The 25039-nt window shown below is 52.7% G+C and overlaps 2 protein-coding genes across 2 annotated transcripts; both read left to right on the forward strand.

The window, feature by feature from the left end:
* The first annotated feature begins 2307 nt into the window (after positions 1-2307).
* On the forward strand, positions 2308-3270 carry LOC134509340 (olfactory receptor 14J1-like). Its single transcript, XM_063321820.1, has one exon. The coding sequence runs from the start codon at positions 2308-2310 to the stop codon at positions 3268-3270; it is 963 nt and encodes a 320-aa protein (XP_063177890.1).
* A 13267-nt stretch (positions 3271-16537) lies between these two features.
* On the forward strand, positions 16538-17464 carry LOC134509309 (olfactory receptor 14J1-like). Its single transcript, XM_063321790.1, has one exon. The coding sequence runs from the start codon at positions 16538-16540 to the stop codon at positions 17462-17464; it is 927 nt and encodes a 308-aa protein (XP_063177860.1).
* Positions 17465-25039: the final 7575 nt, after the last annotated feature.

Below are 25039 nucleotides of genomic sequence, written 5' to 3' on the forward strand. Positions count from 1 at the left end.
CTCCAACATACAGAAAAAGGACTTGCTTTGGAGCAGGGCTTCCCCGTGGCTCTGTCAAAGGGACAGGGCACATCAGCTGCCTTCACCCGGGGATGGCTGCAGAGTGTGAAGGTGGGTGTGCAGCCAGGGGTCTGTCCTTCAGAGCAGGGTCCCTGCACCCAAGGGTGCTTTGTGCTGTGGCAGGGACTTATCTCCTGTCAGGATCAGCCCTCGGTTTCCCTGAGGAGCTGCCAGCAGCAGTGCGGGGAGAAGGTGTGGGTGGAAGAGGCAACTCCTGGCAGGAGAGTGTCCTGCTGTCAAGGGGGTGCTGCGTGAGTCAGGGCTGCTCTCAGCTGCACTTCACCCCCAGGACATTTCTGAGGGCACTTTTCAAGGGGAAGCTCAAGGCAGGAATTACGTTACAGATAAGGAGCTTTCCTGCGTTTGTGTTTTTATTTTCCTAGTGAGAGGGTGGGGAGGCAGAGAAAGGGATAAATGTATAGGGAGCTCTGAAGTTGGAAGAAGTCAGTGAGACTCCTGAGCTGTAGCTTTGAGTGGTCAGTAGGTCTGCCAGGAACCTCCTGGAGTGCCTTCAGCCACTCCTCTGCCCATGGGCAGCACCAGCATCAGCTCTGCTGGACCCATCGGGGTTGTTCTGACCTGCCCTTTTCCACCTGCAAACAGGAACATGAACCCAGGCAGTGCCTGGCAAACAGGCAAGTTTCTGTGGGGCCAAGGGGAGTGCACAGGGGTTGGGATGGGGTCTGTGAGAGCTGACAGGGAAAAGACATGGGACAGGGAAACACCTCCCAGGAGGAAAATATCCCGGCAGCAGGGATAGGGTCAGGGAATGAGAGGAAAGACAAACCAGAAATGCTGTGGGAGAAGGATTCATAAAACTCCGTATGATCCCCTCCAATGCAGACCCCTTCCCCTGAGCAAGCCCCCTCGCCTCCTCTCCCACCCAGCAAAGCCTCAGCCCTCAGGGCTCTGTGGTTCAAGGCATGACCCTCCTGTGAAGCCAGAGCTCCAGCAGAGCCGTGCTGCAGCTCTCTAACCATGTGCCGTGTGTCCATTTTTCTCTCCAGAGCACAGGGGCTGAGAGAACTGGCCCAGCAAAGTTCATGCTGGGGAGGTGACGGGCACAGCAGGGTAGGGGTAACGCTGTCCTGAGTGCCCGGCTGTCTCTGCCCTGGCCTCTCTCAGCCAGACCCTCACTGCGTTTTCCCTTGTTTCTCCACCTGTTTGTGATATTGTGATTGTCGTCTTGTTCTCCCAGCCAGGCTCTCTGGGGATGGGAGTTGCAGCAGCCGAGTCAGGCACCGGTCTTGTGATTTCTCCCATGAAAGTGTTTCCCTGGGAATGAAGTGTCCAAGCTCTCCTCTAACGCGTGGGGCTGTGGGCAAAGTAGTCTATGTGGCTGGGGAATGAGCTGACTCTCCCTTTCTGACATACCGTCACTAGGACACTTGGGTATCTCCTTGGGGTGTCCTTCCAAGCACTGAGCTGCCCTCCAGGATGCCAATCCATCCTGGAGCATCCTGCTGTTACCTGAATGCCCTGTGGAGAAGCGCAGAGACGCTACGACCAAGGAAACGCTGCTGGGTTTGTGAAAGGAGCCATGTGTGTCCTTGGCGAGAAGTGGGGTGCTGAGACCTTGAGAAAGGGTGAGACACTGAGCTCTCGGCAGTGGGTTTCTCTGCTCTCAGCAGTGCCTGGTGTCTTTCCATGTCAACACGCGAGTGCGATTCCCCTCTGTCTCAGAAAGGCACAAGCAGAGGGCAGCTGGGAACAAGACAGAGGGACAGACCAGCTCCCCTCTCTCTGCACTAACCCTCAGACAATCCCCTTGCCTGGCAGGACTCCCTTTGCTGTCCCTGAATGCAGCAGAAATGGTGAGGGTTTCTGAAATGCAAGAGAATCTCCAGCTGAGACGGGAGAGAGCTGTAGAAGAACCTCTCTCCAACACTCTTGCAACTGTGGTTTCATGGCAATGGGAGTGCAGAGACTGACAAGCCCTTTGTCCATGAGGAGAGGTTTATCTGACAAATTGGAACACCAGGACTGCCCACCCCATTCCCACGAATCTGCTGCTGCAGAGCAGGGCTGACTCCTGGGCAGCCAGCGGGCAGAGGTCCCGCTCCTCCTGGCACACTCGGCCAGAAACAGTCTGAGCTCCAGCCACAGAGCTGAATGATCTCATGGAAATGAAAAAGTGGCAGAGAGTGTGAAGTATGAGAAACGGTGTTGATTTTGCTCTGAAAAGTTTCTCCTAACTTCTCACTGTCTTTTCCTCCTTGTTCAGTGCTCCACACCCAGAGGCACCACATGTGCAACAGCAGCTCCATCAGCCAGTTCCTCCTCCTGGCATTCGCAGACACACGGGAGCTGCAGCTCTTGCACTTCGGGCTCTTCCTGGGCATCTACCTGGCTGCCCTCCTGGCCAACGGCCTCATCATCACCACCATCGCCTGTGACCACCGCCTCCACACCCCCATGTACTTCTTCCTCCTCAGCCTCTCTGTTCTTGACCTGGGCTCCCTGTCCACCACTGTCCCCAAATCCATGGCCGATTCCCTCTGGGACAAGAGGGCCATCTCCTACTGGGGATGTGCTGCACAGGTCTTTCTCTTTTTCTTTTTTATGTCAGCAGAGTGTGCCCTTCTCACCGTCATGTCCTATGACCGCTACGTTGCCATCTGCAAACCCCTGCACTACGGGACCCTGATGGGCAGCAGAGCTTGTGTCCACATGGCAGCAGCTGCCTGGGGCAGTGGGTTTCTCAATGCTCTGCTGCACACGGCCAGTACATTTTCCCTGCCCCTCTGCCAGGGCAATGCTGCGGACCAGTTCTTCTGTGAAATCCCCAAAATCCTCAAGCTCTCCTGCTCAGACTCAGACTCCGTCAGGGAAGTTGGGCTTATTGTGGTTAGTGCCTTCGTTGCTTTTGGTTGTTTTGTGTTCATCGTGCTGTCCTATGTGCAGATCTTCAGGGCCGTGCTGAGGATCCCCTCTCAGCAGGGACGGCACAAAGCCTTCTCCACGTGCCTCCCTCACCTGGCCGTGGTCTCCCTGTTTGTCAGCACGGCCATGTTTGCCTACCTGAAGCCCCCCTCCATCTCCTCCCCAGTTCTCGATCTGGTGGTGGCAGTGCTGTACTCAGTGGTGCCTCCAGCAGTGAACCCCCTCATCTACAGCGTGAGGAACCAGGAGCTCAAGGGTGCCCTGAGGAAGGTGATTTCATGGACTTTTTTCAATACTGATAAACTTCCCATCTTTCTACGCAAGTGACTCCCACACCAGGCCCATGCTTTGTTTTAGTATCATGCTTGTTATTCCTATTTGGGGTTTTATGTTTGTAGAGCAATATTTGGATTTCACGTACTTGATCTGAAGCTTGAACCTCCTCTGTCTCACCTGGAACCCATGTAGAAAAGTTTCTGTGTAACACTGGGCCCAGGCTGACTCCCTCAAAGCACCTCTGTCATAAAAAGGCATCTTTCCTGCGCACTGCCTGCGCACTGTTTTTCCAAAGGTCGTTCAGGAACAGGCCCAAGCTGTTGCACGCCAAAATGGCCCATTACTCTATGGTTCCAAAAGAAACAAGCTCATTGTCCTGTTGTGACCTGTTAGAGGGTTGGATTTAGGACTCACCTCTTGGTGCCTAGTGACAGTGGAGATGGTGAATGGCCACTGGGGTCCAGACCCAGTTCTTTCCCACATGCGACAGGGCAGAAGACATCTTCCAGGAGGGGAATCTGTAGCTGCCTGGATATCCCAGGGGATCTCCATGGACAGCGTGTGCCTGGGGTGTGACGGGAGCTCCACAAAATGTGGAATCACACAAAAGTGAAGTGCTAATTCCAGGTATTGACGGGGAAATGAGGACTCTGCAATCACAGGAGAGTCAGTGGGAACCCAGCTGGCACAGGGGAGAGAGACTGGGGAGACGCAGGAGCTGGCTGAGGAGCTGCAGGGCTAGGACTGTCATGCTGTCCTGGAGCGTGGGGCTGGTGGGGACAGAGAAGGGGTAAATACACTTGGTGTGCTGATGCACAATATGAATGTAGAGAGCCAGAGAGTGAGTGGCCTGTGTTTCCTCCTGCCCTTGGGTCCAGGTAAAAAGCCCTGGGACTGATGGGGAGCCTGAACCTCCCTCTCTGCCCCCCAGCAGCTGCTGTGTCCTTCAGGGGGGCTGGGGCTGTGCTGTGAGTGACCAGAGCTCTGCTGCACCCTGTGGTGGGCACTGCCGTGGGGCCAGCCCAGACAGGGCCATTGTGCTGGGGAGAGGGGAGGAGGAGAATTAGGGATTGCTGGGGAGGTGTTGGGCTGGGGTGGAATGTGCCCAGGAGAGGAAAGCGCCAGCGGAGAGCTCAGCCGTGTGAGTTTGCAGGGTGCGCGCACACAGCAGGGTGCTCATGGTGCAGAGCCATGGTGAAGGAAGCAAGGCACCAAAGGTGCAAAAGAGAGGGTCCTGGTCTGTGCCGTGCTCCTTGGACAGCCTGGGGAAGCTGCTCCAGGAGAATTGTCCCAGATCAGTCCCACACACCAGGCATCTCCATCTCTGGCCATGTACCCCGACCCTGAGGAGGGACCTTTCCTGCACGGTCACTCCTGTCTTCCCCCAGGGCTCTGTGATACACAACTCTACCGCCATCTTTAATAAAAAGGAAATAAAACCTTGAAAATCTCCACTGATTGAGATCTTACCAACTGGCCTGGTCCTTGCCCCAGTGTTTGGCTCTAAAGGATTTCTCCAGAACCCAGAGCTCTCGGCCTCTCCTCTTCCTTAAATGTGCTCCAGGCCCCATCCATCCTTCTGGCCTCTGCAGGGCTCGCTCCAGTCCGTCAGGGACTTTCTTGTGCTGGAGACACCCACACTGGAGGCAGGCGTCCTGATGTGGTTCTGTAGTGGGTTCACCTTGGCCGGCAGCCAGACGCCCACCCAGCTGCTCATTCCCTCCTCCGCTTCAACAGGGCAAAGGGAGAAAAAAAACCCAGAAATGTTCATGGGTCAAGATAAAGAAAAGGAGATCAGTTACCAATTACTGTCACGGGCAAAGACATGTTAACTTGGGGAAGATCAATTTAATTTGTTGCCAGTTAAAAAATGAGTTTGCTTGTGAGAAAGAATGACAAAACTATTAAAGACCGTTCTCCTCACGCTTTCTCATGGGCTCCAATTATTCCATTGCTCCCAGCTCATCTCCCCACCCCAACCCCAAGAGGAGCAGGGGGGTGGTGAAGAGGGTCTTAACAGTCAGTAAAGAACATCTCTGTCTCTCCTTCCTCCTCACACTTCTCCCTTGCTCCAGCTTGGGTCCTCTCCATGGGATCCCACCATATTTGAGGTCCATGCTATGTGTTATTAATTTCTTTCTGTCTGACTTTTCTCCTTTATACTCACGGTATCACAGAAATGTTGAGGTTTCAAAGGACCTCTGGAAATCATCTAGTCCAAGCCCCCAGCTGAGAAAGGATCAACTAGAGCACGTTGCTCAGCAGCTTGTCCAGGTGCGTTTGGAATATGTCCATGGATGGAGACTCCACAACCACTCTAGGCAACCTTTTCCAGTGATTGACCACCCTCACAGTCAAAAAGTGTTTTCTTGGGTTCAGATGGAATTTTATATAGATCAAGAAGATCCCCCAAAGACGTTTCTTCTCCAAACTGAACACTCCCACATCTCTCAGCCTTTCCTCCTATGAAAGGTGCTGCAGTGCCTTAAACAATCGTTGTGGTCCTTTGCTGGACTTGCTTTGGTAGGTCAACAACGTTCTTGTGTGGGGGAGTCCAGCACTGGACACAGCACCCCAGGTGTGGCCTCACCAGTGCTGAGCAGAGGGGAAGGGTCACCTCCCTCCATCCACCAGCAAAGCTTTTCCTGCTGCAGCTCAGGAGGCTGTTGGCCTTTGCCACGGGGGTGCATTGCTGGTTCATGCTCAGCTGCTCGTCCTCCAGCTGCTTGTCCACCCCTGTGCTTCTACATCAGCTGGCTAGAGCGGCCCAGACTCCCCTCACAGCTCACGCGTTAGGCCCCTCACTCCATCTTGGCACACCTCCTCTGCACCCTCTCCAGTCTCTCCTCTTTCATTTTGAAAGGTGACGCCCACTGGCTCCTATGGCAGCTGCCATGGTGCCCAGACCCTTCTCCTCAGAGCACTCCTTCATCGCTCAGGTCCTTGCCCGTGCTGCTGCATGGAATTGTTCTCCAGCTTTTCCTTCTAAATTTTCAGATTTCTATTGGCCAGACTCCCAGGTGTGTCAAGGTCCCCCTGGACTGAACCTCCAACAGCGTAGCTTATAAAGTATGTGTGCCAACGGTCATCCTGAGTCATGGTGCTTCTAACAAGTCCAGAAACTAAGTAGCTGCAGATATGAAAAGAGTACTTCTGTTCTGACCTCGTGCTCACAGCAGCATCAGCCATGGAGTCAGACCATGTTGCTCAAAGCTTTATCCCATGGCAGCTGGAAAACATCTAAGGGCAGAGATGACACAATGTCTCTGGGAAACCTCCTCCAACACTTGGATGCCTTCATGGAGAAAAAGATTTTCATTTTCTCTCTCCTGAACCTTCCTTATTTCAACATCTGACCATTGTCTATTAACCTCCTGCCAAGCACCACTGGTACAAGCCTGGCTCCATGGCCCTGAAAACCTCCCCACAGGGACAGACCGGCTGCTAGGAGGATCCCGAGACCTTCCGTTCTCCAGGCTAAACAAGGCCCTTCCCCTTCAGCCCCTAAGCATCTTGGTGCCCAACCGCTGAACTAGCTCCCAGCTATCAGAAACTTCCTTGCTGTGGTGGGTTGACTCTGGCCAATAGCCAATAGCCCAGCAGCCACACAGTCACTCACACTTTCTTCCCCCTTCCTGAGTGGGACAAGGAAGAAATAAAGTGTGAAAAGTTTTGGGTCGACAACAGCAGTTTAATAGGTGAAGAGAAGAGATTAAGAAAACCTCAACAAGTGAAACACAGGCCATCACTCACCACCTCCCACAGGCAAACTGATGCCCAGCCGGTCGCCAAGCAGCAGCCTCCTTGAATGACAAGAACTTCACCGTCTTCTTCCTCTGTCTCAAGTTTTTATTCCTGAGCATGAGGTCATATGGTATGGAATATGCCTCTGGTCGGTTTGGATGAGCGGTCCTGGCTGGGTCCCCCCTCGACTTCTTTCTCACCTCCCACCTACTCAGAATGAGAACTAGAGAAGGTCTTGACACTGTGCAAACTCTGTTCAGCAATACCCAAAACATTGGAGTATTGTCAGCACTGAGTTTTCTCAAGTGCCACGGGCACAGGAAACAGCCATCCTCCGGGACTTCCTGTGGCTTGGTCCAGAAGAGAAGCCGTGCTGGGCTGGCCTTCTTCCTTTAGGAGAGTTAGACCTGCAGCCCATGGAGGACCCCGGTGGAGCAGGCTCCTGGCAGGAACTGCTGCCCAAGGAGAGGAGCCCATGCTGGAGCAGGTTTTCAAGCAGGACCTGTGGCCTGTGGGGGACCCACACTGGAGCAGTCCATGCCAGAACAACTGTACCCTGTGTACCCTGAGTACCCACCTTTCTGTCGCCACCGCTGAGTTTCATGAGAGCAGGTGTGGATAGATCTGCGATTGTCTATGTCCTCTCTGCCTCGATCTTTCCCTGCAAGGTCTCCCGGGCCTCTGTGACTTGAGGCAGGACCCTGGAGGAGAACAACCAGCGGTGGATGGGCATCAAGTCAGGAGTCACTTGAGCAAGCACCATCCTCACCAGTCTCTAGGACAGGATGGGTGGCATCCCAGGGAGCTGAGAGAGCAGGCCGATGTCACAGAGAGGCCCCTTCCATCATCCTTGAAAGTGGGGGCACTCCCTGATGACTGGCGGCACCCAAATATTGCATGCACCTTTCAGAAATGCCCCATGGATGAGCAGGGGAGTGAAAGGCTGTGCTCCAGAGCAGGTCCCCTCAGCTCACAATTCTTTCATGGCCGAAAGAGAAGGTGACAGGATTTAGCCAGGGGAGACTCTGCCTGGCCATCCGACTTGCTTTATGTGAAGAAAGGCCATGACTGTTAGGTGCAAGGAGAGACGTAGTTATCTTTGACCTGGAAGTCAGCAAGGTTTCCAGCATTGTCCCACAGAACACTCTCATGCCCAAGCTAGGATGGCTAATGCCTGCATGGATGGCTACTGGATAGCTAAAACCACCTGTACAGGCGGGCTCGGAGGGACGTGGTCAATGCGTGTTACACTGCCTGGAGGCCTGTAGATTGTAAGGTTCTGCAGGGGTCTAGCCTGCAACCTGCCCTGTTTAATGTGTTTGTAATGACCCAGAGGAGACGAGAGAGTGCTTTTTCATAACAGTTGTAGATGACAGCATATGGAGGAGAACAGACACGATGCTGGAGCTCAAGGCTACGGCCCAAAGGACAAAGACAGGCTGGAAGGCTGGGCCAAAAGGAAGCACACAGTATCCAATGATGACAAAGCCAAAGTCCTCCCCTTGAGGTGCACTCATCCTGTGCAATGGCAGAGGGCATGGGGCTGCATGGCTGGATAGCAGCTCTGCAGGAAAGACTTTGGTGGTCCTTGGGTTTCATTGGGACAACCATGAGCCGTCAGCAAGGGAGGCCAAAAGCATTCCGGGCTGTATGAGCAGGAGCACAGACAGTGGAAGTGACGATCCCCTTCTGCTCAGGACTTTTTAGACCACACCCAGGTTACTTCTTTGGTTTATGTCACTGGATCTCTTCTAGCAAGTGACCAGGATGTGTTTGGAGAAAGCCCTCAGTAACTGGTCTGGCCCTGCAGGAGGCTGCTCGAGACACCTCCCGACGTCCCATCCAGCCTAAATATGACTGTCCTTTCTTCCCCTTCATTTTTTCAAATTAGGGAAAGCTCTCAGGTTGTCTCTGACCACAGAAGTCATTCACATCAGGTGCCAGGGTGCTTCACAGGTGTCCCCAGACAGCCATGACCACATCCCTTTCATTCCTTGAAACCACAATTGCTTCTCTTTTTTTATCCAGATGCCCTCCAAAATGAACGGCTTCCTTATTCATCCACTCCCCCTTGGCCATGCTTTTCTTTTTTCTTACAACCTTGGGGTATATCTGAGGTGGTTGGTGTGCTGATTTTCAAACTCAGGTGCCAACTCCATTAGGCAAATCATTCTCTTTCATTACCTGTGGGATCCTGCAATTCCCCATATTCTTATCTGGTTTGAGGCACTGTCCACAAAACCTGCAATGTTGACCATTTGGACTTTGAGTCCAGAGGGACCTTGACACACGTGGGGACTTGGCCAAATGAAACCTCCTGAAGTTTCATAAGGCAAAGGGGGCAAGGTGTGCACTGGGGGCAGAACAAAGGCGGTGCCCTGGGACAGGCTGTGACGCGACTGGCTGAGGAGTGTCCTGGGCAGAAGGGTGTGGGAGTTATGGTGGATGCCATAGATGGATCCCATTTTGAAAGGAGGATGGAGAAACTGGAGAAAGTCCAGAGGACGTCTGTCGGGATGGGGTTAGGGTCCCTAAGCACATGAGCTGTATGGAGAGGCTGAGACAACCGGTCCTCTTTAGTCTGCTGAAGGGGAGGCACAGGGCAGCCTAAGAGCAGGTGGCATCTTCCTGGAGAGATGAAGGTGGAGGCAAACTCTTCTGCTGTGGCAGATGTTTGGCAGAGGCAACAGCGGCAAGCATCCTCCATGGAGCTTTATACCGAATATTAGGAAAAACGGAGTAGGCGGTTGTTGACCTGCAGCAGGACACCCATCGACTCTCTGTTATCTCCATCTTTGGAGGTTTTCAGCTCCCCAGAATGTCACCCAACCTGACCCTGGGATTGACAACCCTACCTTTCGGTGAGAGGCTGGACCAGAGGCTCCCCCACCAACCCCTTTCCCAAAAGCCCTTCCATGAGCCTGTGCCTTGCAGTGTGCCCCAGGAGAAGAGAGTCAGGTACAGGTGAGGCTTTCTACAGTAGAGGCTCATGGGACAATTCAGGCTGGCATTGTCCTGTGCTCAGTAGGTATCTCGTCCTACCTTTGATTACTCTTTACATTTCCCAGCCAGGCTCCTTACCCATGCGGTGCTTTAGGCTGTGAAGAAGCTCAAAACCAACTCTTTGACTCGGTTACTTTCATTTGACGTGCTGAAACGCAGGGCAGACGAAGGCAGTTCTGAGCTTCTAGGATCTCTGCTGCACGGTTAGGACTCAGCAGACTGGAAATGCAGGTAGCGGTGTTGTGTCAGTGTACTCCAGGGGTCAGGAGCAGTGGGTACCGGTCACAGCACCGCATGAAGAATTTGCCTTCCTTTGTGCCTTTCCAGAGATCTGGGATCTGTACCTTGGCCTCTACCAAGTACCCTATCCCCCCCTCCACCTCTTACTGAAACCAGGGAGAAAATACACGAAGCGGGCATGAATTCAGGGCAATTCTGTCTACAAGGTGTCATCTTTAAATGATGACAAAGATATAGCAGTGAGAGCAAAACCAGCAAAATCTCTCCCATTGTTTCTCATGCTTTTACCCCAAGACCTTTCTTCCCATTGCTTCAGCACGCTGTGGAGCCTCTTGTTTATCTGGGTGAAGTCAGGGTACTCTCTCGCACAGCCTGGCCTAAAAATCCTCTCTAGGTCATGATCCCGCTTGTATCACCTCATGTTACGTACAACTCCAGCCCCCTTCTGCAGAGCTCCAGTGACTGGGCAGGTTTCCTTTTTTCCTGCTTATTCACCTTTGCTACATTTTTTTACTGTATTCATACCAATTATTGTCTGATGTAATGCATTTATCTCCTCACAACTTCACCCATTTCCAGTTGCAGTCTGAGACATCTCCCCTCTTGCAGCAGACATTGTGCAAAATCCTATGGAAACCCACTTTCCATGCTATGGAATGTCACTTCAGTGCTGCATGTTCATTTGGGTTAAAACAAACAAAAACAAACACATAAAAAACCACGCTGGGCTAGTTTTTCAGAGAGGCAGTTTCAAAGTGGCAAAGCAGTTCAATACATAAATATTGAGAGCCAAGTTCACATTTCCAGCAAGGGGAAAGGTCCCAATTTGCTAATTAAACTCTTTGGCCCATCCTGCCTGGAGTTGTACAGCAGTTGTGTCACACAGTAGCCAGTGTCAGAGGGAAGAGGGAGGCAGCGGGAACTGGAATGGTTTGGGCTCAAATGGAACTCAGACTCTGAGCTGGCAGGACAACACTGGCCGCAGTCGGACACAGGTTCCCTGAGACGACTGTGAGTTCAGACCATGGGCGTGGAGGATGCACAAACCTCTTGAAGTCCCATCTCGGCAGGGGAAGAGGAAGGGTTTGTGAGAGACATGGGCATGCAGGGAAAGAGCAGTGTGTGCATAGCAATGAGCGTGTGAAAGGCCGGAGAAGGACCTGAAATAGCAAGGGGTGTCATGCTGAAATGTCCGAGGTTGAATTTTCACTCTGAGGCAGCAGAATGAGGAGGATACGCACTTCAGCGCTGGGTTGTGGAGCTAAATAGAGGATTCTAGCATGTCTGGGGCTTGCAAATCTTGGGGGATAAATGAGCATTGACAACGCTTTTGGAAGAAAGCAAATAGGTTGGAGGGGACTCACAGGAACTGGCAAATCCGCAGAACTCCACAGCTTTTTTTTGGAGCTAATGAAGCCGGCACAGGCATGGGACAGGGTAGCTGCAGTGGGCATGGCTTTGGGCCTTGACACCCCAACAGACCTGAGTAGGCTTCTGCCTCTTCCACTGAGACCCATGAGAAGGCACTCGCTCCTTAAAGCTCCAGCACCTCGTTGCCTCCTCACCCACCCACCACAGAGCCTGCAAAGGGTCCTCCTGCTGACCAGTACCCGGCTTCACACACTCACACATTACACAGAGCCCTGAGCATTCCAAGAGGGAAAGGAGCTCCCTCCCCAAAGGATGGGGGTCAGGCCTTGGCCATCCTGCTTGGGGAAGCAAATCAAGGGCTTTCGCAATGACTTCCACGTTTAAATTTCTTCCTGTAGCAAGTGTCTCTCACATCCTTTCCTGCTTCAGCAGCCCCCAGGGACAGGAACTTTGTCTGCTCATTCCCTCCTCGGTCTCTTCAGAGGCAGAGATCAGCAGGGCCTGCTAACACCCCCAGAAACCTGGAGGTTTGCTTCTGGCTTTTACTTCTCCGGGGGCTTGCTCAGTCTTTCAGGATCTGCAGTGCAGGAACTCGGCACCAGAGGGCTCATTAACACGCCAAACGCCCTAAGGAGCCAGCTCTGAGCCTAATTCTCCTTTAGTCTTCCATTCTTATGGGGTTCATGAGAGAGGTGTCAGGAGTGGAGTCAAAGTGAAAAGATGCCAAAGCCAAGAGCCCAAGTGAATGAAATACTGGATTTTCAATAGCCAGTTCTGCATTAACACAGTGCTGCAGCTGGGTTACAGCACTGTCCTCTTTCTGAGGAATTTGAAAAGTCACAAAATCACAGAATGATAAGGCTTGGAATCCCTTCTCCCTCAGGAGATCATCTAGTCCAACCCCCCTGCCAGAGCAGGGTCACCTAGAGCAGGTGAAAGTCTTCCCTACAGAAGTCTTCTCGAGGTGCTGATCCCAATGTTATCACCTCATGCTATGTACGGCTCCATCCTCCTTCTGCAGAGCTTCATTGATGGGCAGTTTTCCTGTTTCTTTCATGGTGGTTAGCCTTCCCTGCCTTTTTGTATTGTATGCATATCAAATAGTGTCAGAAGCAACACATTTTTCCTCCACACCTTCACCCATTTCCGGCTGCAGTCTGAGATATTTCCCCTCTTGGAGCAGACATTGTGCAAAGCTGCTCCATGGAGGGAAACCCACTTTAGTGCTGCATATTCGTTTGGGTTAGAGAGAAGCACCAAAGAGAAACAAAAGTATGTTTCTTCTGTCAGTGAAGAGAAAGACTATGAGCCAGCAGTGTGCCCAGGTGGCCAAGGCGGCCAACAGCATCCTCGCCTTTCCCAGGAACAGTGTGGTGACTTGGACCATGGAAGTGATCATCCCCTTGTGCTGGGCCCTGGTGAGGCCCCACCTGGAGTGCTGTGTCCAGTTTTAGGCCCCTCACTACAGGAAAGACGTTGTGGGGCTGGAGCGTGTCCAGAGGAGGGCAAGGGAGTTGGCGAGGGGTCTGGAGCACAAGTCCTGTGAGGAGCGTCTGAGGGAAATGGGGGTGTTCAGCGTGGAGAAAAGGAGGCTGAGGGGAGACCTTCTTGCTCTCTGCGACTCCCTGAAAGGAGGGTGTAGAGAGGTGGGGGTCGGTCTCTTCTCCCAACTATCAAGTGATAGGACAAGAGGAAACGGCCTCAAGTTGCGCCACAGGATGCTTAGACTGGATATTAGGAAATTAGGAAGCACTGAAAGGGTTATCAAATATTGGAACAGGCTGCCCACGGAGGTGGTGGAATCCCCATCCCTGGAGGTATTTCCAATTAGACGGGTCAAGGTAGTGCTTAGCAACATGGTTCAGTGATGGGTTTTGTCAGTGTTAGGTTGATGGTTGCACTTGCTCATCTGAAAGGTCCCTTCCAACCTAGACAATTCTATGGTACTGTGACCCCCCAGTTTCTCTAGGAGGTGGTCTGGGCTACCTTTTTCTTCCAGTACCCAAGTTGCAGATGATGTGGTCCCTCTAGTATCCAGTCCAAAATTAGGCCCCCGCAGGCGTATTCTACTTTCTGGTTTCTCTGGTGTTTGCTTGTGGGTAAACCACTAACATACACACCAATGTTATATGCATATGCACCATTATCACCAGTTGCTGGCCCCCCAAAGTACAAAAGGTCTGATGACTTGTGCTTCCCACTCCAGTGTCTGGCACTTGAACCTCCATCTGTGCAGAGAGCAGAGATCTCCCTCGCCCCAAAAATCTCTTGGAAAAGGAGGTATTAAGAAAACCAGGACAGGCTGTGGTGATCAGTTGTGGGCCACAGCCAGGGAAGTGTCCTGACCAGCCACCTGTTTACACATGACCATCTCATTTCATCCCTTTTCTCTCTGTTTTCCCATGCTTCTTCCTCCACAAACCTCCTTGATCCCAACCTTTCCCTTCGTTTGGTCCTTTCCTAGAAATCCCACGGCAAGTCTTGCACAATCCAAAAATGTGGTTTCTGGCTTCCCAGCACGAGTGTCAGACCTGTGATGCAGAAACCCCCCTCCTCAGTTGGATGAATCAAAGAATCATAGAATGGTTGTGCTTGGAAAAGTCCTAAACAATCATCTAGTCCAACCCCCCTGCCATGGGCAGGGACATCTTTCATTAGTTCTAGTTGCTCAAAGCTCCTGACCTTGGATACTTCCAGGGATGGGGCATCCACCACTGCTCTGGGCAACCTGTTCCAGGGTCTCGCCACACTCATCATAAAGCATTTCTTCCTTATGTCCAATCTAAATCTACCCTCTTTCAGTGTAAGCCATTGTCCCTTGTTCTGCTGTTACAGGCCTTGGTAAAATGTCTCCCTCCATCTTTCTTGGCCTATGACCACTATGTTTTCATCTGCAAACAGCGTGTAGAGAGCCCAGAGCTCTCCCAAGATGGGGTTTGGAGGCCTCAAGCACTTGAGCAGTATCAGGAGGCTGAGGGCCCTGGGCACAGTGGTGTGGAGACTGAGGACAGTACAGGAGAAGCCTGAGCGTGCTTGAAGGGTGCTTTCAGAGCTGGTGGAGCTTTTCTCTGTAGTGGAAAACAGCATGAGAAAGAAATAATGCCCCAACATGCAGCTGGGGAGGTGCAGACTGGACACAAGGAGAAAGAAATGTCACCCCAAGGGCAATGCTGTGGTGCAACACGACACCCAGAAGGAGCCTGGATCAGCCTAAGGCTTTGTGTTTCAAGGAAGAGCCAGGGAGGATGGAGAGATCTGAGCAAAGGAAGGTGAGAGCAAGGTGGGGCAGCCGGGTGGATGACTACAGCCTGCAGGGAAAGAGGCAGAGGTGATGGGACACCGTAGGACAGCCTGTGGTGGAGAAGACAGAGGGATGTGGCAAAGCTGAAAGGCCCCTGGCAGAGCCAAGCTCTTCATGCCTTGGGCTATGGCTGTTGTCTCTGCCACTGATGCCTTTGAGGAGACAACCAGTCCTTCCAGCACTGGGGTCTCATTGCCTCCTTGTCCATACTCAGGAGCCTGGCTGGTGTCGTACCATAGCCCTGTCCTTGGCATTGCACATCTCCACATCCCCCTGTGCCAGGAAGAGCCCTGAGGAATGAGTGAGGGACAGGATCTCCCTTCCTGGGGGTTGGGGGTCGTGCCTTGGCCCTTTGGGTGATGGGGTCAGGGCTTGGCCCTTTGTGCTAATGAAACACATCCAGGTTTACTCAGCATCAGAGCCACCTTCACCTAGCTTTCTCTGACCTGTCATCACTGCCTCCAGGTTTCTGCGCTAACCAGACCCAGGGGACAATGTCTCAGTGGTGTCCCTCAGTGGGACCCATTAAGACTACAAGAAACTTTGGAGTTTGAATTTGACTTTGACTCCTTGAGAGGTTTCTTCAACTTCCTCTCAGCGACTGAAGTTCATGGACTTGGCATCAAACCCACCAGAGGGGTCATTAAAAGGCCTTGGGATGGTCCTCTGCGTCTGAGCTGGGCTGGGCTCCTGGCATGGAGGGAGCTCATGGCAAGCGGGCAGCGCTGCAGAGAGACGGCTCTGCCCAGGAGCAGCTCCTCTGCCAAGCGCAGCAGGGCTGAGGGCACTGCCAGGGTGTCTCAGGGAGATGAGCGAGGCAGAGAGAGAGCTTGAAGGTGTCAGGATTGGGAGGACGACTGAGAGCTCACTGGAGGAGAAATCTTTGCGGCCCTTGACAGGGTGAGTCTCTGGGTGCAGGGCGATGCAGGTGGAGTTCCTGGAGGCATCTCCTAAAGCTGGCACAGCCACAGCTTCTGGGATCTGTAAGGGGGCAGAGGGGGCTGGTATGAAATGTGAAGAGCTGATAAGCTGGGTGTGCAGCCAGGGGTGCCCAGGGCTGTCTTTCAGAGCACGGTCCCTGCATCCCATGGGTCTGTGTGCCGGGGCAGGGACTCTGCCGCCTGCAGGGTCAGCTCTCATCCAGCCTGGGGAGACCCCACGGGCATGTGGGGACGCAGCAGGGAAGGGTCCTGCTATTGAGAGGGTGCTGCATGGGTGAGAGCTGCTCACAGCTGCAGATCACTGCAGGACATTCACAGGAGACTTTTCAAGAAGCACAGCACGGCAGGGGCTACCTGAAAGGGAAGGACCCTCTTCTTCCAAACTTCTGCTCTGGGTTGTCTGGGTGGGTGATGGGACACAAAAATTCATCTCTCAGTTGAGGAGAAGGAATTGAAAATCCAACTCTGTTTCTTTTAGAGGTGAATAATCCAGAGAGTATTGGAAATCAACATCTGGATCTCTGCCCCTACAAAGATACTGCCCTCAGCAGCACAAAGCTGATCTCACAAAAAGGGTCTGAATGAAATTATTCCATGGAAAGAGAAGTCATTTTGGGGAAAATTTTGGAAAAAGGAATAGGATGGGATCAACGAAGTCTGCCTTAACTTGTGAATGTCTTCTCCTCTTTAAACAGTCCCCCATGCACGGACTAAGCACATGACCAACAGCAGCTCCATCAGCCAGTTCCTCCTCCTGGCATTCGCAGACACACGGGAGCTGCAGCTCTTGCACTTCGGGCTCTTCCTGGGCATCTACCTGGCTGCCCTCCTGGCCAACGGCCTCATCATCACCACCATCGCCTGTGACCACCGCCTCCACACCCCCATGTACTTCTTCCTCCTCAACCTCGCCTTCCTCGACCTTGGCTGCATCTCCACCACTGTCCCCAAATCCATGTCCAATTCCCTCTGGGACATCAGGGCCATCTCCTACTGGGGATGTGCTGCACAGGTCTTTCTCTTTTTCTTTTTTATGTCAGCAGAGTTTTATCTTCTCACTGTCATGTCCTATGACCGCTACGTTGCCATCTGCAAACCCCTGCACTACGGGACCCTGATGGGCAGCAGAGCTTGTGTCCACATGGCAGCAGCTGCCTGGGGCAGTGGGTTTCTCAATGCTCTCCTGCACACGGCCAGTACATTTTCCCTGCCCCTCTGCCAGGGCAATGCTGTCGACCAGTTCTTCTGTGAAATCCCACAAATCCTCAAGCTCTCCTGCTCACGTTCCTACCTCAGAGAAGTTTGGCTTCTTGTATTAGGTTGTTCTTTAGCTTTTGTTTGTTTTGTGTTCATCGGGCTGTCCTATGTGCAGATCTTCAGGGCCGTGCTGAGGATCCCCTCTGAGCAGGGACGGCACAAAGCCTTTTCCACGTGCCTCCCTCACCTGGCCGTGGTCTCCCTGCTTGTCAGCACTGGATTATTTGCTCACTTGAAGTCCCCCTCCATCTCATGGTCATCCCTGGATCTGGTGGTGGCAGTGCTGTACTCAGTGGTGCCTCCAGCAGTGAACCCCCTCATCTACAGCATGAGGAACAAAGAGCTCAAGGATGCCCTGAGGAAGCTATTGGGATCCCATCTCCTTTAGATTAATAAGGTGCCCATTATGCCAATGGGGTTCCACTGTATCTCAGGAAAAGCCAGGATGAACTTTTTTTCATATGTTTCTTTACTTTCTCTTTGTGGGATTTTTTTTGGTTTTGTTTTTGTTTTATTTTGGTTTGGTTTGTTTCTTTGTTTTCATGTGTTGGTTTTTTTTGTTGGAGACCTGTGATGTTATTATTCTTGGCCTTCTACTTCTTTTTTTCTTGACCCAAAGATCTTATTTATATATGGATCCAGGCTCCCTTTTTAAAAAAGCTCAATAAAGAAATGTGGAAAAAACCTATTTGTCTCACCTCCCATCTCTTGACTTCTCCTCTGGAGCTGGGTGAGCAGCCCCAGCATGCAGGAGGGGTTCAGGAGGCAAATGCTCATCTGCCCCATGGAGGATCAGCCCCAGGGTCCCTTGGGGCTGCCCCTGGCTGCCTCGCTGGGCACTCTGTCTGTGCCGCCTGCGAGTCGGGGCTGCTGCTTCCCTGGAGCCATGGCCAAGGACAGCAGCAGGACGAGGCCTTTCAGTGCTGGTCTCTCCTCACATCACATCCCCACTGTCCTGCTGTGCCCTTGCCTTTGTGTTCCCCCTAAGGCCTCGTGTACCTTGTGACAGTCCTGTTGTCTCTACAGTGGCACCCCTGTGGCTGCAGGCAGGAACAGGCCATGTGAACCACTGTGTCAGAGGGGACTCCTCAAGGCAGGGGCAGAGGCTGAATGACTCTTCCAAAGCTGGTATCAGGAACACACCCAAGGAACGGTTCCATGAAAAGTCCTCATGGTGTTCTAGGGTCAGAGTTGCATGGGAATCTGTTAGGGATGAAAGGCTGGACCTAGAGCTCCCTTCTTGGTGGCACATGTCCAAGCAGAGTGCAAATGGTTTTTGCTTATCCTTCCTGGTATTGTCCCACTTGTGATGGGGCTGATGGCCAATGCTATCCTGGAGAGGAACCTGGAGTTGCCAGGAGAGGTCAGGGGATCTCCCAGAAAAGTGAGTGAGTCTGGGTGAGCAGTGATTGGCACCTCATCAAATGAGTGACCATCCAAGGCGGAGTGTCCTTGAAGGAAAGGTGAACCTGAAGAGCCCATGGGCTAACGAGGCTCCTGCAATGCCAGGAGCCAGCAGGCAAAAGAGACATAAGACTAAACAATGGTTCAGCCCAGTGCCCTGGAAACCCTGTGGGATGGATCTAGAGCAGCCCTTCCCTGCCTTTTGAGACACTGGAGACATCCCAGTATCCTGCCAAGCCCTCTCCTTCGCTACTGAGCAATGAGGGGAGATGGAAGGGGGCTCAGCAGCAGCGATCCCTTTCTGGCTGGCTTGCTCCCCATCCTGACCAGCATGGCCAGTGCAGGGTCACCCCATGGCCCCAGGGCACCACAGCCCCCTCCCTCTGCAGAGCAGCACCGCCAGATCAGGGCCCTGCAGGGAGCACGGGGTGGGAACCAGGAATGTCCAGCCAGGCCAGCCTGGACACACTCACCTGGGGAAAGGCTCTCCAGGAGAAGGGGTGTCCCTGGAGAAGAGCTAGGGAGCATTTCTGTGCCTGCAGGGAGGAATCCATGAGAAGGAGAAACCTCTTTCTGCAGGCCCCCACTCTGGGCAGGCTGCTCTGTGCCTGGAGCAGGACTCTTGTGCTGGCCTGGGGAGAGGGGCTGCCACTGAGGGGACACAGACCATCTGTGGCCCAGGCACTGAAGGGGGCCACCAAAAGAGGAGGGCTGAGGGGGACAGAGCCCTGAGGGCTGCCGGGGCACTTTGCCAGGGCCATGTCTCCCCACCCCTGAGCACACCTGTCCCATGCGTTTCCAGCACGGTGGGACCATCAGACCGATAATGGGGCAGCAGGGCTGGCCTTCCCCTTGCTCTCCAGTTTCCCCGTCCCCTTACTCCTTGCTCAGGCACATCCCTCTAAACTCCCCAGGTGCTGCTTTGAGCTTCAGGCAGTTGGAAGAATGCCCTGGTCTTTCAGCAGGCTAAGAATCTCTTCAGCCAAATCCTTCCATGTGTTTACATCTATCATATGCCATCCATCTCTCTCCCATACTTGGAGTGAGGTTATCCCTTTTGGACGATGACCCTCACTGGAGGAGGTTCACCAGGTTGAAGAAGCCCACGTCCCTCACCATCCCCACACAGGGCACGTGCTTTAAGCCCCAATCCACAAAAATAAGAAATTCCAACTGAATTCAAGAAAACAGGTTTTGGCATCAAGGGTGCATGACACTGGCACAGGCTGCCCTGAGAGGCTGTGGAGTGTCCTGTTGTGGAGATACTAAAAACCAGCCTGGACATCTTCTTAAGTGACCTGCTCTGGCTGACTCCCTCTAGGGCAGGGGGATTGAACTAGTCGATCTCCAAAGATCCCTTTCAATCTACATGATTCTGTGAGGACATGGCAGTGCAGCAATGTCTCGGGTAGATGCTTGTGAGGTGCCTTCTGCCTGAGAACCCAACAGGCCAGCAGCAGGCCAAGGTCTGGCATGTTATTGTGAGGTCACCGCTGCTCTAAAAGCGGGCATCTGCTTTGGATGCTATTTTGGGGTCACCCTGTCTCTGCAGGTGGCAGGCCAACCCCATGCTCAAGGCTGGGTTCGGTGCCTACGAGGTTGTTCCTCCATGAGTACCTGACAGGCCAGCAGCAGGCACATGGTGTGGATGTTGGTTATGAGGTCAGTGCTGCCACAACCTCTGATAGGCCAGAAACAGGCAGATCACTTTGATACTGGTTTGGAGGTCACCGCAAAGGTCTGAGTGCTTGATAGGCCAACACCAGCCTCATGGATGAGTTCGGTGCTTGGGAGATCACGTCTGCCTCAGTCCTTGATAGCCCCGCAGCAGGCGAATGGCCTGAATGCCAGTTGTGAGGGTGCTGCTGCTGCCTGAGGACCTGAGAGACCATGAGCAAGCTCCTGGGTGTTTGAAGGCCTGTGTTCCAGAGCACCCCTTAGGCCAGCAGAGGGTTGATGACCAGGCTTGGTTCCTGTGAGGTCCCAAGTACGCACATGCCAGCAGCATGGGTATGAATGCAACACACAGGATGGACCATGCGAGCATGTATGGAACATGCCAGCAGCTAGAGGTTGCTTCTGAGGTTATGGTTCCTCAGGCACGTGATTGTCCAGCAGCAGGCTCATGACTGGGGTCTGTGTTTGTGAGGTCATTTTCTTCTGAATACCTTTTTAGGCCAGGATGAGGCTTGTGGCTGTGTTTGGTGCCTGTGAGGTCTCTTCTTCCTGGAAACTTCCCTGGACTCTTCCGTAGGTGGTGGGACATCCACACTAGTGGTCCCAGGGATTCAGCCAGCTTTTGCCTTCTCAGCAGTGAAGTGTCTCAGCATTTCTCTTCCCTGGGTTGGGATTTCTGGACTCACTGGAGGGATTTCCCACAGAGCCAAGTTGCCTGGGTCCCTGACCCCAGTCCTGGATGGGGGTGGGCATGGTGAGTGTGTGATGCCCATCACTGTCTGGCGAGCTGGTATCGTCCATGCTATGGCAGCCATTGTATTTCCTGCAGCAGCAGGATCCCTTTCCACAAGTCCTGCAGAAGGAGTTGGAGATGAGTCCATGTCTTTGTGTGTCAAGGAGCAGAGTGTGAGGGTGGACAGACGTCAGTGAGTGTCGAACTGCCAGGGTGAGAGCAAGGTGGGGAAGGGAGATGGGTGCCTCCAGCCGGCAGGGAAGAAGAAGCAGCTGTGGGACAGCGTAGGACAAGCTGTGGTGGAGATGGCAAAGGGCACTGGCAAGGCTGGAAGTCACCAAGAGAACGCAAGTCTTTGTCCCCTGGGGCACAGCAATGGTCTCTGCCACCAAGGCCTGTGAGGAGACATGTTGTCCTAAGGCACTGGGGGGGGCCTCTTGGCCTCCTTGCACACCCCTAACAAGGCTGGGCACTGTCCCACCGGTGTCCTTCACCCAGCATCACACCCCCCACCTCCTGCTCTCATAAGATTCTGTAACATACAGGGCCACTCCTCCGCCTCTCCTTTGCTGTCTGTCCCTCCTGAAGAGCTTGTAGCCATCGATTCTGACACTCCAGTCGTGTGAAGGCATCCCACCATCCCTACAATCATCCTTAGCGACAGAACCAGTACGTAAAGCTTGATTACCTACCGAGCCATGGTTAACTTTAAATTCAATGATGGATGTCAGGGCTCGTGCACAGGTCAGGGATAATCCAAAGCTGCAGAATGGGAACTGCTCGCTCGAGTGGAAATAATTGGTGTCTCGTTGCCTGTGGGAGGGAAGGGAGATTAAAAGTCCACCCAAACAAACTTCTCGCTGTTAAAGATGGGTCTGGGGAGCTCACAGCCAAAAGATGTTCACTGAGGGTAGTTGTGGCAGCTCGCCGCACAGAGCAATGTGCTACGGCTGGTTTGGGTACTAAATATCACCAAATTTTGGGGTTCATTGATGTTGTGCTTTCCCATAGGTCGGACCCTGTCCTGAGGGGTTGCTGCCGCCTCGTGTGTCGGGCCCAGGGGACCGTCAGCCCTCGTGATGGGGCATTTCTCATGTGTGGAGAAATTCTCTAACTCTGGGAGATTTGGGGGAGCCTGGAAATTCGAAGGGAAGAGTTGGGGGTGTGCAAGGATGGAGATGGCAAAGAAGGCTCAAGGCCAGTCTCAGTGGAATGATTTTTATCTTGAGCAGTTTGTTTCTATCTTTCGGGCAGAACGGCCCAGCAAACGCTGGGCAAATGGGGGACGAGGTAACCACAGTTGGGGAGTCGGTGGGAGGTTGGTGCAGCGCCTGGGCTGTGCAGCTCCTCACAGTTGACATTGACGTTCTCCCTGCCGCTTGGCCAATTCTTCTGAGGTCAACAGTCGTTTTTTTTTGGCCAGAGGATACCCCCGTTTTGGCCAGAAACGCAACGAATTGCCCAGGAAAGCACTGGCTGTGCTTACATCATAAAGAGCGTTGCCGGCCTCCCGTGTTCTACACAACATTCCGACGCAGTTCTTGCTCAGTGGCCACAGCTCTTGCAGCTCACTGCTGCTCTGGGAGTGAACCTCGCCAGTTTGGTCAGGTTTTGAGAGAATGACAAACTTTCTTGCCCAATGAGGCGCAAAATGACTCTCGGGGCAGCACGGTGATGCCAGTGGTGCTGGGAAGGGACCGTAGAGGTTGATAGAGGAGAGCTAGTCATGCTTTGCTGGGAAAGACGTAACTTATTTAGTGCAGCTCCTCACATCTCCCCTCTTCCTAAGTCTCTGCTGATCTTGCTGTATCTGTTCCCAACTTCCCTTCCTCACCTCCTCTTCCTTATGATTTCAGGCACCTCAACATCAGCAGACGTTTTCAGGCAGAGCTCCCAAACCTCCAGGACGGATCCCGTTTGGCCGAGGAGGAAGCGAGATTATCTCTGGGGTGGAAGCCCTGGGGAGACATGGAGATGAACCTGGAAGCGCAGGACAAACATTTCTCTAACACTTTTCTTCCACAGTCACCCCTGGGATACTAGGGGTCAAAAATTCCTCATTTTCACAGCAGCTTTTTGGGTGTTCAGATTCTTTCCCTTCTTTTCTTGGCTGCCTTCCCCCCTGGTAGCATTAGAGGGAAGGAGATGGCTCAGTTCTGGCAGGACAGTGACCAAATAATAACCGGTGGTGTTCTCGGCAGCATCCTCCATGAGAAATGGGCGTTTGTAGGTGTCGCACTTCATCTGCTCAAAGCCCCATCCAACCTGGTCTTGAACACCTCCAGGGATGGGGCCTCCAAAACTTCTGTGGGCAACGTGTTCTTTTCTGGGCTGCTCTCGATCCATTCTCCACCCAGCCTCTGTTTGTGCTCGGGATGATGTCCTCGTGCAGCTTCAAGCTTCAAACGCTTTCGGTGGTTTTATCCTCCTTGCTTGGATTTGTCTTGTTTTAATATACTGATCTCTGGGGGATATTTTGTACTGTGTTTGTTTGCAAAGGTAATTGATGATAAAATTGGGGTGGGATGCAGTTAGAGGGACACGGGCGCATGGTGCAAGTGTTGGTGCCCTGGGACCCTCTGCCCAGGCTGCAGCTGCAGCATCCGAGGGGCTCTGCTCTCCAGCAGGTCCTCTGTGACAGCGGCCAGTCCCAGGCATGAGCTTCAGAGACACTGCGTCCTCTGGAGGTACCGCTGGGCACTGATGGTCAGACAGCAGAACCCTGCCTCAAAACCTCAGAAATTTTTAGACGTGTTAACACGTATCAACTCGACCTCATCAGCTGAAAAAATTTAATACTTTAAATCAAATGTCATTGTTTCCCCACGAGATCAAAATGAGGAGTCTTCAGGATGTGTATCAATAGCAAGAGGAGAGCTATTGACCTTCCAAACCAGGAGAACTCTATTTGCATTTTTTCAGTGCTCCCTCTCAGGCTGTGCATTTAGTCTCCCTCATCTTTCACGTATTTCCACCTCTCCTGACTAAACTGACCGTGTCTGAAGTCACCTTTCCAGAACTACATCTGCACAGAAGCACTTGCGATGGCTCTCAAGACTTCCCTTTCCCTTCTTTGATCATTCAGACACCTCTCAACAATCCAGATGATGCTTTGAGCTTCAGGGAGTTAAAAGCTTGCCTATCATTCAGTAGTCTCTCTCATTCTGTCTTTAGCACAATCTTTAGCTGTGCTTAGTTGATAGTTTTTCATCTCTCTAAAATATTTCTTACTTGGTTATGCTTTGTGGAAGGTGAACCTCATTGGTGGCAGATTCTACTTGGCACACAGCTGAGGAGTGGTTTATTTTAATGGTGAATCTGATCATTTACTTTTGTTTGTTCAAAAACAAGACAATCCCTGTTTGCCTGTGTGCAGCAGGTCTCTGAGGAAAGCAGGTGGGAGCTGGTGCAAAGGAGCTGGAACATCCAGCTGCAGACTGCGGTGGAGAAGTGTGATGGAAGGAAAAGGGATGCAAGTCCCAGGTGGCCGATGAGAGCCATGGTGGGGTTGGGGAGGTGAGGAGCAAGGGTGGCCATCCTGGGTCAGACCTCAAGGGACAGCTTCTGCCACCAGCCCAGATCTCCTTAGGAGAGACCCTGGATCCATATCAGTCAGAGAATGCTGCTGTCACCTCTTCTCTAAACTGAAAAATTGCAAACTACACCCTTGAAAATGAATGGTCTTTTTCATTAGAAGCTCTTTGAAATCTTTCTCCATAAGAACACTAGGAAACGTCTCTAATTAACTGTAGAAGAGTAGAAAAGGAAGAGACGTGGTTTCTTAGGGCTTTCTTTGTCACAATGAGCCCCACGGTGCATTTGGTGCTGAGCCCTTGAGCCTCAGGTTGCACAAAGCTCTCAGGAAGTCAAAGTGAGAAGAAAGAAAGTACCTTGAGGTATGAATGAGTCCCTCTGAGGCAAACCCTGAGAAAGCCTCCCCAGGGGCTCGTTAGAGCAGCTGAGAGGAGGCCATGATTGCAGGCAGGCAAAGGTGCTGTGCAGGCAGCTGAGCTGCTGAGAAAGACCTGGCTTTGTTTGATGGAGCAGAAAGGCCAAGCCCTGAGCCCCAGGCCCTGGCAAGGCAGATCCTGTCCCTCCCGCATGGCTCAGGGCTCTTGCTGGGGCAGGGGCATCTGGGGGGTGTGATGC

Source organism: Chroicocephalus ridibundus, unplaced genomic scaffold (genome assembly GCF_963924245.1).
Source record: "Chroicocephalus ridibundus unplaced genomic scaffold, bChrRid1.1 SCAFFOLD_98, whole genome shotgun sequence".
NCBI lineage: Eukaryota > Metazoa > Chordata > Aves > Charadriiformes > Laridae > Chroicocephalus > Chroicocephalus ridibundus.